This window comes from Mercenaria mercenaria, chromosome 13, assembly GCF_021730395.1.
Source record: "Mercenaria mercenaria strain notata chromosome 13, MADL_Memer_1, whole genome shotgun sequence".
NCBI classification, from domain to species: domain Eukaryota; kingdom Metazoa; phylum Mollusca; class Bivalvia; order Venerida; family Veneridae; genus Mercenaria; species Mercenaria mercenaria.
The window spans coordinates 72,902,815-72,918,993 of NC_069373.1; the positions used below are offsets into that span (position 1 = coordinate 72,902,815).

General features: G+C 35.3%; 1 protein-coding gene across 4 annotated transcripts in view; it reads left to right on the plus strand.

Annotated features, from left to right (window-relative positions):
• The window catches only part of LOC123530597 (plexin-A1-like), a 112,696-nt gene that overhangs the window by 45,497 nt on the left and 51,020 nt on the right, over positions 1-16,179 (plus strand). For all 4 annotated transcript variants that reach the window (XM_045311378.2, XM_045311375.2, XM_045311376.2 and 1 more), the window contains 3 exons: positions 4,170-5,154; positions 12,315-12,503; positions 15,504-15,632. In XM_045311378.2, coding sequence (XP_045167313.2) covers positions 4,180-5,154; positions 12,315-12,503; positions 15,504-15,632 — 1,293 coding nt within the window. In that variant the 5' untranslated portion in view covers positions 4,170-4,179. The remainder of the gene's footprint in view (positions 1-4,169; positions 5,155-12,314; positions 12,504-15,503; positions 15,633-16,179) is intronic.

Here is a 16,179-nt window from a genome sequence, read left to right on the forward strand (position 1 = left end):
TACCTCACAGGACATGTTACATAATTGTAGCTTTATTGATCAATTATGCCCTTTTCATGTGACCTCATAGACAGATATACATAAACATTTGAATAATTAGCATGTTTTTACGATTTTTTTTATTTACAAAGGGGTCTGTACCATTAACCCAAAGTAACTCACATTTTTTCTCATTTGATAGCATGTAAATGTCACCGAAAATCAGTTTTTGTCAGCTGGCTGTTGTTTACGTTATTTGCACCTTTTATTGAAGAGCTCTTTCGTCTGGGCCTAAAGCAGGTACAGTACTTAATCTATGGTGATATAGGATAAAGTTGGTTTTAATTGCATATTTTCTTTTTTAATTTAAAATTTAAGTTGCCATCCCCTGTGAAATAGGTTCATGAACTTCATGAATTTATTCATGAATTTGTAATATTTCATGAATTATCAAAAAAGTTCATGAACTACAAGGAAAAGTTCACTTACTTAAATTCATGAACTCTCATGTTCAAGAATATTACTTTCATCTCATGAACTTGTAAATGTAGTTCATGAACATTTCAGAAAATCCATTAAATAATTTTAGAAATTCATGAAGTTGAAAATGAAATTCAGATAATGATTGAAATTGTGATTCAGGAACAACTTCTGAAGAACTGTTCTTAAACCAGCATAACAGTTCTTAGACTGTGGTTCTAGAACAATGATGGTTCTTGACCTTTGGTTCAAAAACTGCAAAAGTTCAGTAACTTACAGAACTTTACCAGTTCCTGAACAGTTACTGTTGGTATTAGACTAAGAACCAAAATTGTTCATGATCACAGGTTCATTAAAAGTACTAAAATTCAAAACCTTTTCTAGGTCAGTACCAGATCTTGAACCCAATTGTGAGTTCCTGAACTGTTCATTCATTAAACATAAAACTTAGGTTTATTACCTTTTACAATAATGAATAAGTTCATGAACTGTTCGTAAATGTTCATGAACATTGAATTCGTAATGTCACATGATCAGTTTCCATTATTTTGTTGCATGCTGGGAAATTTTTTGCACATGTGATTCAGCAATTTTTGAGAAGTTTGTGCAGCAAATAAGAAGGAAATATTTATCATACTACAGTAAAAAATGGTTTAAAAGGAACATGAGTATACTGAATATCAAGTAAGTAATTATGGTGTTGTCATAAATCATTCATTTTAAAAATTATAAAATCCTTTTAAAATGTCAAAAGTTTTCACGACCCTGAAATAGTTCATGAATAAAAATTCATGAAAATCAAAATTTATGTTTCATGAATTTCGATATTCATGAACTTCTTCGTGAATTAAAATTCATGAATAGATATTCATGAGAATCAAAATTTATATTTCATGAATTTCAATATTCATGAACTTGTTCATGTATTATTTTTAATTCATGAATATCGAAATTCATGAAACATAAATTTTGACTCTCATGAATATTTATTCATGAGCTATTTCATGAATTTGTTCATGAATTAATTCATGAAGTTCATGAACCTTTTTCACAGGGGATGTGTTCACAATGTCAGACAGTTGTCGTACATGTCTAAAAGCAATGGATAATGGGCCAGTAGAACCACGCAAACTGAAAAATTTTGGGGCTCTTGATTTATGTGTAGAATCAGTTAAAACATTTCCTTTAAAAAAAATGCAATCAAAATGCTTTTTTATTTCTCTATTTCCAGCCAATTATTACTGATCAATACAGTAAGCCATACATTGTTAAACAAACAGGCAAATTAATTCTCCTTTGATGTGCCCATAATTGTGAAATGTTTGTTCGCAGGTATTAAAAGCTTGCTGAGAAGGTGTTGACAGTTTGAGAAAGTGTCACCTTTTCAGAGTATCTTTAAATAGTGATGACATTTTTGAGATGTCCATAACTGGTTAAGCAGCGAGTGCGATTTTCTCGTAAGTAATTGTTATGGGAGTCGTAAATTGCAGATTGTAAAAAAACCTCTCAGACTGGTTTTCAATGCATATTATATTCCAATGTATTAAGTTTTCGCAAGATTTTGATACAAGATCGGGGATGCGTAATATACGAGTTAACGTAATATATTTGATTGTTTACAGTATAACTCTTTAAGTTATATTTTTTCTAAACTGTGTGCCGTTTTTAACATAGAAATTTCAAGGTTACACATTAGTAAGTTTCTCAAGAACAGTTGTACTGAATGCTCATGAAATTATCTCCATGGCTCTTAACTTGCAGATGAGTTTACAAAGTTAGGCCCCAATTTTCAACTTAGAAATATTTGGTTAAGCTTTTGTGTTTAAGGTGGTATTATGAGGAAAGATCTCAGAATAGTCAGGCATACTGTCTTGTGACAGCTCCTGTTTTCCTAAAGGTCGGTAATATAGGGATCAGACTTCGGCAAAGGACTTAGTTCTTCTGCTAGAGTACTAAATCTGTAGACATACCAGGATGAACTGTTGAAAGCGAATGAACAGACAAATTTCTGTGCAGTCGTTAATCAAGGAGGAGAACAAATTTATATTATGCTTGCATATCTAAATTAAAGTTCCTTATCAAAGTTTCTAGTTGTATGCAATCAGCTGCATGTTGGGGTGATATCTGTAGTTTGTTACAAGTTTTACAGCTGCTGTGGAGTGCCTAATGCTGCTGTCGAGTGCACAATATAATTGGAAGCTCCCTATTCTACAAGAAAGCATATATACGGCTGTTGTGAGCAACTGCTTTTTTATGGTTCACACATAAAATTTAATGTGGCTACATAAATTTCATCAAATATCTAATGAGGGTAGGTAGGGAAAAATTGCATGGGAAAAAGATAGACAGGTTTAGATTTTGAATTGTTTGTTGGACTATTATGTAACTTGGGTGAATTTTGGATTAACTTAATGGTTTTTGGTGCTCATTTTGGTCCTGTTTGGTCTTTGGTCATTTTAAGTTTAAGCTTAAGCTGATTTATTAACGGACGCTCAAGTATAGAAAACTTGTGGCAGAAAGTTTTCCGGTGATGAAAGGCATCCCCCGCTGCTTCTCAGTGCTCTCGTGATCAGTGTATGGGGTTCTTCAAATGTTTGACGAATGTATTGTCAGTTATCGTCCATTGAACATACGATACATCCATTGCATGTCCGGTAGTAGAACGGATGCGAACTAAACAAGTACAGAATAAGGAACGCACGAGTAACAAGCAAAACGCATACCAGCGCATTGCTACCATACATCTAACAGACAACTTTGTCCGGTGGTGTACGTTCCAAATTTTGAACATGCTCAAAACCTTCCACCGGATGGAACGAGCATCGCTGGACAAGGAGCACAGGCGCCGCATGAGAAAGGGAAAAGAAACGCATGCGAATGGACACGAACGGATTGAAAATTTTGTTATACGTTGGACGTCCGTTAACGCTATACGGTGTAGTGTGACTGACCCGTAAGTTTTGAGTAAATGTAAATGTCAAATGAATTGATAGAATGGCTTAGAACACACTTAACTGACTGCATGGCTTTGAGTGGTAAAATTTGGTTTGACAAGTGTTTTATGAATGTGACTTGGTAGCAATAGTAATTTTCTGTACTTTGAAACTGCAGGAGAGTATTGACTTATATAATAGAAATCTCACCTGCACAGGTATGAAATTTCAACAGCTCTAAATGTTTTACAAGATCAATTTTTATGTAAAACAAGGGTGTTTTTTGTATCCTTTGTGTTGTAACATAGTAGTAAAAAGGTATATAAGATTAATGAAGTGCTGTTTAATAGATGTATCTGAAAAATTTAGTGTTGTATCACCTTCCCTGAAGTTACAAGCAAAGAATGACTTTCCTTGTTCTGTTTTTTTTTTTTTTTTTTGCACAAAAGAGCTTTAAAATAGAAACCAACATTGAAGTATACTGTACAAAGATGTTAAAAAGCGGTTTAAGTATAACTTTGATGATGAAGACAAGAGAGCAGATGCATCACTGGCATCATTTGTGGGTGTTAATGTAGTTTTAGGTGCACTAGGCCTGAAGCATTGCAAGAACATCACTGAATATAAGACTTCCATCTTTGAAACCCATGTGAAAAGGTTTCAGAAGTTTGAATAAAGTCCTAATGTTGTAAAAGGTATTCTTCTTTCTTTGCCTGATTTAAAGTTGCTGTTAAATTATAGATAACTGATTTTAAGAAATTATCTGTTTAATTTCAGATTTAGCAAAATGGGTGCTGTGAAGAAAACAGTATGGCTGACCTTTGTCACCATAGTGATGACTTCAAGGTCATACGGCATGAAGGTGGTTAACACATACCGAGATGTCTTTGGTGACAGTCTTCTAAATATAGACATGGACAAAATATCTGGAACATTTATAGTGGGTAGTGTAAATAGTATCACAAGACTTAATGAAAACCTGGATTTAAAAGCAGTTGTTCAGATAGGAAAAAATAGTTCCTACATAAATAATGTTGTGATAGATTCAAAATCAAACTCAGTGATTTTGTGTTCCGGGGAAAGTGGGAAGTGCGAAATACGGTCATTGAAAGATTTTGAAAAAGTGCTTTCTTCAAATCCAAATCATCTAGTGCCAAAAAACAGAGAAAGAGATTCTAGCAGTGTTGTATTGCTCAGTGCTAAGTACAGGAGATTATTAATTGCAAACAGTTTTCGCGCAAACGAAAATCATCAGCAGAAATCGGTACCAATTCTTAGTAGTAGAACTACTGATAATCTTTTTATTGCGCATATTAATGCCAAAGGTTCATCAGCTAAGTATGCTGGTAGCAGTAAGTTACCATCTGACTATTTTGTGAGATATTTATATTCATTTTCTGGAAAGAAATACGTATATTTCATTTCCCATCAACCAAATTCGAAAAATAGTGCTGTTGTAAGTAAAATCGCGCGGCTGTGTTTGGATGATGACTATTTCAGATCCCATGTAGAAATCCAGTTAGACTGTGTCGCAGATTCAAGCACTCAGTATTCTGTAGCACAGTCTGCCCATTATGATCCAAGTACCCAGAAGCTTTTTGTGGCATTTAGCAAAGGAACTAGTCAGGAGTCTTCTGCTGTGTGTTCATTTGACCTGCGCGACATTAACAAAATGATGGACAACACAGTACGAGAGTGTTTTGAAGGAAAGGGTTTTTACGGTCCTGTCCACCTCCATAAGACAAGTTCATGTGTACCTACAGTAAGTATTTTTTGTGAAGTTTCATCTGCATCAGTCCAAGACTCCATTCAGAAAGGAGAATAATACTTTAAATGTTGAGGTTACAGGTCATTTCAGTGCCTTCATGTAATGAATAATTAATAAAACCGTTTTATTTCAAATCAACCTGCTTGTAATTTAAATGAACTGCAATTTTTTAGTATCCTTGTGGGGGAAAAACTGGCATCTTATTTGTTGGTTTAAGGGCAATTACTTCATATCTGCACTAGCTGACTCCCAATTTTTTTTTTTATCAAGTATGCGCTCTTATATGAAGCTTTTGTCTTTCACTTCTGATGGGATTTAAACTCAAGACTTGGACACTTTATTGCGTATTTAGTTCAGATTCATTCAGTTTCAACTCTTCAGCATTCTAAAGTAGCTATCTAGTTGTAGAAATAATTATGAGAACTTGTTTTTGCAATATAAAGAGCATAAGAAGTTTGATGAACAAGAATCTTGTACATTTTAATAATGGTTACACCTAACTTTGGGAAGAATGCAATTAGCATTGAACTGCACATGCCTTGTCTTTTGGTGCAAAACAATTCTACAAAAGACATTAAATCATTCTGAAAATCTGCAATACTGTCGAATAAGTGCATGTGATAAATATTCATATGCAGTTACAAAGTAACATAGACCTCAGAAATTGGCATGATGTTTTACATTGTTCATAAAATTTGATACCGTTGTTATGTCTAAATCTTCATTTACATTCAGAAGCCGATACACTTAATTGTTCTACAATAGCAACATGCCATGTCTTATGTCTTTTCTATTCAGGCTGTCAGATTCGCTTGTGTCAAATGATGTGTTTTTGGAAACGTAAGAAGGTTGAAATCTTTCATACAAAAGACATACATTCTAATTTGTTTAGACAGATTAACTACCGGTACAACTTTAAAAGATCTGACTTTTGGCACTGCAAAACCTCTTTTGGGTCTTCTGGGATTTTATTTTGTTGTTGTGGACTTTTTTCTCTGCAGATTTTTACAGTTTCTTTTCGATAGAATATTCTGAAATTTTGCTATCAAAAATAATGAGTAAAATTTGAAAAAGTAGGTTACTATGTTTTAAATTACTGCATTTTGTAAGTTTTATAAAAATTTGAAAATGACAAATTACATAATAATTAACATGATTAATGCAAAATGCTGTTAGTGTTTTGAAACTTAGCCTTTCTTTATAACAGTTGCTAGCAGAATGGGTTCAGTACTGAAGTAAATTTCAACGGTTTTGTTTTAAAAACAAGAATAAAATTTTACAATGCTCCATCATTATGTTAAAAAAATCTATTTTTTTGCCAGTTTTGATAATACAAAACAATTCTCTAGATCTGTACATAGCTGTCTATTCAGGGTATAAAAATATTGATTAGAATCTGACTTTTGATAAATATTGTAGTTTGAAATGCCCTTAAAGCCTAAAATATGTTTTTTTTTTGCACTATAGAATTTGACAGAAACCTGACTTTAGCACTTCCTTTTTGGTAGAAATTTTAGGTTTAGATCTGTATAATATATTAGTCCGCCCACTTTGCTTAGTAGGGAGAGCACAGATCTACGGATTGTGGGGATGTGGGATTGATCCCTGGGTGAGGCATAATTATGTTCTCTATGACAATTGATAAAAGACATTGTGTCTGAAATCAGTAGTCCTCCACCTCTTGATTCTCGCTTGGCGCTCCGCATTAAGAGGATAGTGCTAGGACTGGTCAGCCCGGTGTCAGTATAATGTGACTGGGTGGGGTATCATGTCACCTGTCTACGGCGTGATATTCCAGTGAAGCAGCACTATAGAGTTGGGCATTGTGCTCACTGCTACAAGTAGACACCGTCGTTTATATGACTGAAAAATTGTTGAAAAAGACGTTAAACCCGAACACACACACACACACCTCTTGATTCATGTGGGGAAGTTGGCAACAGCTTAATATACTGGTTAACTGCCTACAGCTACATAACAGTTACTGAAATACTGTTGAAGAACTGTGCTAAACCAAAAGCAAACAAACAAGCAAACAAATGATCGTAATATTTCAAAGCTGATAATTTTGATATTTGCTAAAAGGTAACTGTAGTAATTGTCTTTTAGATGAAAGGAACATGCTGAAAACAAGAAGAGGAAAATTTTTGCTACTTTCTTGTATTTTCTGTGAAAATCATTTTGGAAAGGAATCTTTCTACCTCCTTTCCAAATTCCTTTGTTTCAGACTAAAATGATTGAGAATAGTAAATTAATGGCTACATAAGTAACGCTACATCTACATAGCCTGTAAAAACGCACATCATACGCCACCAACACACGCCAAAGTAGACATCATTAATTCTTAAAAAACAAAAAATCTGAGCTTAGAGGCTTATTTTATCAGACCCAATAATACATTACAAGATGTTTTGTATTTTATGATTTCCCCAGCTGGCTAACAGTGGGTCTTGTCTGTCAGAATATATATGTTTTCCGAGCTGGGAATGTGTAGACATTACAAGGCTGAGTACTGATCAAATAGAAATTATATGGCTGGGTACCATTTTGAACTCCCTTTGGAGCCGTTAGACAGCTGTTATGAGCATGTGCGATTGTAATGAGTTTTGCAGGGAATTAGTCAATTGCATTTTCTAGAAAAAGCGAACCATGATAACTTATTCTGTAACTCCCCAGTAGATAAGGCTTTTTTGTATTCCGTAGTATACAAAACTAAGAAAGATATTTTGTACATAATATCATTGTCTCATCTTTGTGGTAAAATAGTCTTGGAAGCTTCCTAAAGACATGAAAAATCCTTTACAAAACCAGGCATTAAAATTTTGGTTTGGTTGACCAGAAAACTCTTAGACACACATTAACATCTTTCATATCACCATGCTGAAGAGCAGAAGTTCATAGCATATGTTTGCCAAATATATATTTTTCAGGTATTTTTATGTTCTTTTATTATTTTTGCAATCTGAATATAACAGTTTTCCCTGAAATAAGAGTCTAGCTTCTAAAGAAATAGAAATAACCTTTGTCCGTTTCGTGATTTGTTTATTTCAGTTAAATGCTACATATATATTTTGAAAAATGAGGTATATGTTAAATATACAGTACGGGAAAATTTCAATTCGGGAAATCAAATTATGGTTTTTCTCTTAACTTGATACTAAATATAGTAATTTGTTTCCCATTTAACCATCATTTTTAGCTGTAGTCTGGCTATTCTACTCACACTGGCATCGGAGTCCGGGCGTCACACCCTGGTTAAAGTTTTGCATGCAAGTACATTATGACTATCATTTAAAGGCATATAGCTTTAAATGATAACTTATTTTTTCTTTTTCTTGGTCAGTTACCAACCTCACTAGGTCCCATAACTCTGACATGTATTTTGGCCAAATTATGCCCCCTTTTGGACTTACAAAATCCTGGTTAAAGTTTTGCAAAAGTAATGCTGATATTTAATTGAAACTTCACACATTTCTTCGGGGTTATAAAGTTAGGTGATAGCATCAAGTCCCATAACTCTGACATGCTGACATGCATTTTGGTTAAATTATCCCCCTTTTGGACTTTATTTGAAATTATAGTTAAAGTTTTGTTCGCAAGTACATATAGCTATTACTTTAAGACATATAGCTTTGAAACTTTTTTTTTCTAGGTCAATTTCTAACCTCACTGGGTCAAGTCCCATAACTCTGACATGTATTTTGGCCAAATTATGCCCCATTTTGGACTTAGAAAATCCTGGTTAAAGTTTTGCATGCAAGTTACTATCTCAGAAACTAAAAATTGAATTGAAACTTCACACATTTCTTCGGGTTTATAAAACTTGGTCATAGCATCAAGTCCCATAACTCTGACATGTATTTTGAAAAATTATGCCCCCTTTTGAACTTAAAACTTCTGGTTAAAGTTTTGCATGCAAGTTACTATCTCCAAAACTAATGCAGATACTGGATTGAAACTCTATAGATATTTTTAGCCCACCATCATCAGATGGTGGGCTATTAAAATCACTCTGCGTCCGTGGTCCGTCCGTCATTCCGTCCGTCCGTCCGTCAGTCAGTCCGTCCGTCCGTCCGTTAACAATTTCTCGTTATCGCATCTCCTCAGAAACTACTGGGGGGATTTTGACCAAACTTTGTCAGAATGATGTATTGGTACCCTAGTTGTGTCCCCCTGAAAATCAGATTGGTTCAACAATTTATGAGTGAGTTATGGCCCTTTGTTTATTTCTATAATTTACATAGATTTATATAGGGGAAAACTTTGAAAACCTTCTTGTCCAAAACCACAGAGCCTAGGGCTTTGATATTTGGTATGAAGCATTATCTAGTGGTCCTCTACCAAGATGATTCAAATTATTTCTCTGGGGTCAAATATGGCCCCGCCCTGGGGGTCACATGGTTTAAATAGACTTATATAGGGAAAAACTTTGAAAAACCTCTTTTCCAAAACCACAGGGCCTAGGGCTTTGATATTTTGTATGTGACATCATCTAGTGGTCTTCAACTAAGATCGTTCAAATTATACCCCTAGGGTCAAATATGACCCCACCCTGGGGGTCATATGGTTTACATAGACTTATATAGGGAAAAACTTTGAAAATCTTCTTGTCCAAACCACAAAGCCTAGGGCTTTGATACTTGTAATGTAGCATCATCTAGTGGTTGTCTACCAAGTTTGTTCAAATTATCCCCCTAGGGTCAAATATGGCCCCGCCCCGTGGGTCACATGGTTCATATAGACTTATATAGGGAAAAGCTTTTAAAATCTTCTTGTCAATAACTAAAACATTCAAATTTGGACCACATGTATATTTTTGAGTGGCAAGATGAACCTTGACATGAGTTGACCTTGATTTTGACCTAGTGACCTACTTTCACATTTCTGTAGCTACAGCCTTCAAATTTGGACCACGTGCATAGTTTTGTGCACTTGAAAAAACTTTGACCTTGATTTTGACCTAGTGACCTACTCTCACATTCTTGAAGGTACAGGTATCAAATTTGGACCATATGCATAGTTCCGTGTTTCAAAATGAAATTTGACATTGGTTTTGACCTAGTGACCTACTTTCACATTTTTGAAGGTACAGTCTTCAAATTTGGACCACACGCATAGTTTTGTGTTCCGAAATAAAATTTTACCTTGATTTTGACCTAGTGACCTACTTTCTCATTTTTCAAGCTACAGCCTTCAAATTTGGACCACATGCATGGTTTTATGTACCGAAACAAACTTTGACCTTTACATTGACCTAGTGACCTACTTTCACATTTTTGAAGGTACAAGCTTCAAATTTGGACCACATGCATAGTTCTGTATTCTGAAATAAAACTTGACCTTGATTTTGACCTAGTGACCTACTTTCACATTTCTCAAGCTACAGCCTTCAAATTTGGACCACATGCATAGTTTTGTGTACTGAAATGAGCTTTAACCTCAAGATTGACCTAGTGACCTACTTTCACATTTCTGTAGCTACAGGCCTCAAATTTAGACCACTTGCATAGGATTGTGTACCGAAACAAACTTTGACCTTGACATTGACCTAGTGACCTACTTTCACATTTTTGAAGGTACAGGCTTCAGATTTGGACCACATGCATAGATTTGTGTTCTGAAGTGAAATTTGACCCTTGATTTTGACCTAGTGACCTACTTACACATTTCTCAAGCTAAGCCTTCAAATTCGGACCACTTGCATAGTTTTGTGTACCGAATTAAACTTTGACCTTAAGATTGATCTAGTGACCTACTTTCACATTTCTCGAGCTACAGCTTTCGAATTTGGACCACATGCACAGTGTTGTGTACGGAAATGAAATTTGACCTTGAGCTAGTCAGTAAGTCTTGAAATTTGGAACACTCAAAAATGGCACTTGGTGGGCGCCAAGATCACTCTGTGATCTCTTGTAAAATTTTAGGGTAATATTCCTGCTTCTGGGACAACAATAGTCCAGCATTGGCTGTCTTATGGACAGCTCTTGTTTGACTTGTTTTCTTCAAAAGGTCCAATGCATGGTATCTTTAAATGAAATATGCCAAGTTAAACTTACTAGATGATTTATCTAAATTTCTACTGTTCAATTCTTTTTAAGTGTCTTAACAAACTTTTATTCAACTTTGCTTTTCTAAGTTTTTGAGCTTCCAAGACAGGAAACTTAACTTCTCAGTTGGGAAACACAGATATATATTAACATTGAATTGCATCATCTGAATAATCCTCATATTATTTAAAGCTGTCCAAGCAAGAAGTTTTAGACAAAACTGAAATAATTCTCATGTTTTGTGTGTAACATGCAGTTAAGAAATAAACGTAGAAAGGTGTAAGGGAACATTCTGGAAGGGAATAGTTATACTTTCTAGTAACCCCACTCAAATCAATATGATAGGGACCATACATAAAATTCAGAAACAGACTTTGGTCATTCCTACCAAATTTAATCCAAATATGATTAAACTGTATCATAATTAAGCCGTGCCATGAGATAACCAACGTAGTGGGTTTGCAACCAGCATGGATCCAGACCAGCCTGCGCATCCGCGCAGTCTGGTCAGGATCCATGCTGTTCGCTTTTAAAGCCTTTTGGAATTGGAGAAACTGTTAGCGACCAGCATGGATCCTGACCAGCCTGCGCATCCGCGCAGTCTGGTCAGGATCCATGCTGTTCGCTTTTAAAGCCTTTTGGAATTGGAGAAACTGTTAGCGAACAGCATGGATCCTGACCAGACTGCGCGGATGCGCAGGCTGGTCTGGATCCATGCTGGTCGCAAACCCACTATGTTGGTTTTCTCATGGTGCGGCTCAATTATAATAATTATATTATGAGTAAATAAGCAAAGCATACCTCTCCTGCATTCAGTCAGAATTATGACCCCTTTTTCTGGTTCATATGAAAGCTTTTAATGATGCCTACTATTGCGTAAAATGATTTGGGGCCAGTATAATTTTGTATGAGTATAAACTGTGTTGAATTCCTAAACGAGAAGTTCCCCCTACTGATGAAAGGAAATTTCATATGCTGTTATGTTACATTTAGTTATGCACACATGTATTAATTAATGATATCCATCTGTCTCCTTAAAAGTTATTAAGTCCTGAAAACAATTTAAAAGTGCATATTAAAAATTATGTATGGTCCTCTTATTCACAGACTGCTAAGCCCGATATGTGCGGAAAGTCCGAGGTATCAGAAGCTTACTCTGCCATCGAAGGAACAATGCCATTATTCCAGCGTCCGATCATTACTTTTCCAAATACTTTTGTGACATCCTTTATTACTAGAGAGGAGGAACAACACACAGTTCTCTACCTTGGAACAAGAAATGGCGCGCTTCAAAAGGTTTGTTTTCGCAAATTACTTAGATATCTTATCACATCAAACTATTGCAACGAAGGAGGCAGTTCACTTTTGCCCAAAAATGGCCTAAAAATTGAAAATCTCTAAATGAAGTAAAGTCCAAGTTTTCTTTCCTCAAGAAGTGTTGTTTTATCAAATTGCATATTTATTTATTATCAAAGAAAATATCTGACATAAATGAAAATATTTCTAACATTACGGGTATGGAAAGTTTTAAACAAAATTTTTAAACAGATCTGAATTTTTCTATATGAGCACAGCTGTGGGCCACCACAAATTCTGTGAAAGAAGATGGACCTATAGACAAAAAAGTATAGTTATTAAAGACTGTCATTGGCAGAAATGATAAATAAATTCTTTGAAGTCCAAAAACAGTAGGGGTGTTATTCACCTCTGGGGCTAACTGTAGTTTTCTTTGATTTTATAACTTGATCAGTTTACAAAAGTAGATCTGAATTAACAATAGAACTTCTGGCAACTTTCTGTTTATCTTTAAAATAAATAAAAAATCATGTTCCTCAAAATAGCCATTTTGGCAGAAACTACATAATTTTGATGCAAATGAAATAAGAATTATTTCACTGTGAAACATCCATTCATGGGAGTTGATCAAAATTCCCAAATATTAATTCTTACTATCAGCATTTTCTCAGCATTCAGTTTGTATAGAATGCATAGAAATGCCTTTTTAGCTCACCTGAAAAGTTCTCAAGGTGAGCTTTTGTGATCGCCCTGTGTCCAACGTCCGTCAACGTCCAACGTCAACAATTTGACTGTTAACTCTAGAGGTCACAATTTTGTCCCAATCTTAATGAAACTTGGTCAGAATGTTACCCTCAATAAAATCTTGGACGAGTTCAATATTGGGTCATCTGAGATCAAAAACTAGGTCACGAGGTCAAATCAAAGGAAAAGCTTGTTAACACTCTAGAGGCCACATTTATGACAACATCTCTATGAAACATGGTCAGAATGTAAATCTTGATGATCTTTAGGTCAAGTTCAAATCTGGGTCATGTGGGATCAAAACTAGGTCACCAGGTCAAAAAATCAAAGGAAAAGCTTGTAAACACTCTAGAGGCCACATTTATTACCGTATCTTCATGAAACTTGGTCAGAATGTTAAATTTGATGATCTTTAGGTCAAGTTTGAATCTTGGTCATGTGGGGTCAAAAACTAGATCACCAGGTCAAATCAAAGGAAAAGCTAGTTAACACTATTAGAGGCCACATTTATGACCCTATCTTAATGAAACTTGGTCAGAATGTTAATCTTGATGATCTTTTTGTCAAGTTCAAATCTAGTTCAGGTGGGGTCAAAAACTAGGTCACCAGGTCAAATCAAAGGAAAAGCTTGTTAATACTCTGATGCCACACTTATGACCATATCTTGGTGAAACTTGGTCAGAATGTTAGTCTTGAAGATCTTTAGGTCAAGTTGCTATCTGGGTAGGTGGGGTCAAAAACTAGGTCACCAGGTGAAATCAAAGATAAAGCTTGTTAACACTCTAGAGACCTAATTTTAAGTTTGAAACTCATGAGAAATTATCAGAATGTTTGTTTTGATGACTTCTAGGTCAAGTTCCAATCTGGGGGATGTGGGGTCAAAAACTAGGTCGCCAGGTCAAATTAAAGGAAAAGCTTCTTAACACTCTAAGAGGTCACATTTATGACTGTATCTTCATGAAACTAGGTCAGAATATTAATCTTGATGGTCTTTAGGTCAAGTTGGAATCTGGGTCATATGGGGTCAAAAACTAGGTCACTAGGTCAAATCAAAGGAAAAGCTAGTTAAAACTCTAGAGGCCACATTTATGACCATATCTTAATGAAACTTGGTCAGAATGTTAATCTTGATGATCTTTAGGTCAAGTTCCAATTTTGGTCAGGTGGGGTCAAAACCTAGGTCACCAGTTCAAATCAAAGGTAAAGCTTGTTAACACTCTATAGACCTAAGTTTAAGTTTAGAACTAATGAGAATTGATCAGAATGTTTGTCTTGATGACCTCTAAGTCAAAATCAGATCTGGGTCATATGGGGTCAAAAACTAGATCACCAGTTCAAGTCAAATGAAAAGCTTGTTAACACTCTAGAGGCCACATTTATGACCATATCTTCACAGAACTTGGTCATAATGTTATAAATGATCTTTAGGTCAAGTTTGAATCTAGATCATGATGGGTCAAAAACTAGGTCACCAGGTCAAATCAAATGAAAAGCTTGTTAGCACTCTGGAGGCCACATTTATGACCATATCTTCATGAGACTTGGTCAGAATGTTATTCTTGGTGATCTTTAGGTCAAGTTTGAATCTGGGTCACATGGGATCAAAATCTAGGTCTCCAGGTCAAATCAAAGCTCTATGAAATCAAGGCCAGCTTAGATTCTAACTTATCAGGGGTTAGAATTAGGTCAGGTGAGTGATACAGGACCTTCAGGGCCCTCTTGTTGTTAACATATGGTAGATATAAGTTTGTATTTAAAATTCAAAGTGTTTGACCTATCCATTCTTAAAAGTGTTTCTAATTAGATCTTGCAATGACTCCTTCAGTTTCTAAGTTGAATTACTTAATTTTACAATATTTGGTTTCTTGATACTGTAGAACTAGAAGTACAATGAAATTATACTACAATTGTTTTGTTTCCTTGCATCAATACAAATATCACATTGTGCATCAATTACCAGCTTCATGAACCCAGAAGTGGCCTCTGTGGCAAAATGGATAAGGTTGCTGACTTCTAACCACTGCGGGTTTGAAATCTCATTTGCAGGGTAGAATTCTTTGTGTGAGGAAGTTGGCATACAGAAGGTTAGTTCTACTAGGGAGCTATCTTGTGTCTGGAGGGGCAGCTGTGGTTGTCCCCACCATCGGAAGCTACAAAGTCACACAATGACCTGTAACTGTGTCAGTGTGAGGTTTTACCAAACAAAAAAAAAAGACATCCAGTTGTCCAAATAGAAATCTGTTCTGATAATTTCAGGTTACACTTGCTGACAATGGCCTGGTTACCATGGTACATTCTGCTGACCTTGACCTTGGTCATGAAGTGATGAGCCCAATGTTTTTGAACCGGGAAGGAAACTACCTGTATGCAATGACAAAATCAAAGGTATTTACTGAAATTTTTAGAATATTTTTGTATTAACCTTTAGCCTGCTGGCGGCAAGTGATTCTGCCTTTGCGAGCAGTGCAGACCAAGACAGACGTGCAGGCTGATCATAGTCTGCACTGCTTGCTATTCAGTCAGTAAATTTTCAGTGTGCACCCCTTCGAATAATAAATGGTTTTGCCCAGATTGAATGATAGAACAGTCATCTTCAGAAATTTAGCAGGCTAAAGTTTGACACCGATGATGTTCTTGCATTGAGGCTCTTTGATACTTTCTCATACTTTCTCTCTTTACTTTTTTTTATATTGGAACTTAAATTCAACATTGCTTTTTACTACAAAAATCAGAAGTTATGTGCCAGTTTTGTGTGGCTTCAAGCTAAGCAATGGCAGGCATTTATATTTATTTTATCACTCTTTGATAAAAATTTACGATTTTTCTGACAAAATTTAATCTATAAAAATGTATGACATGAAAATTACTGGTGCCTAGCCCAACTTTTTCAGGTAAATTTGCTTACATTTTCTATAGTTGTCATTTATTTCTT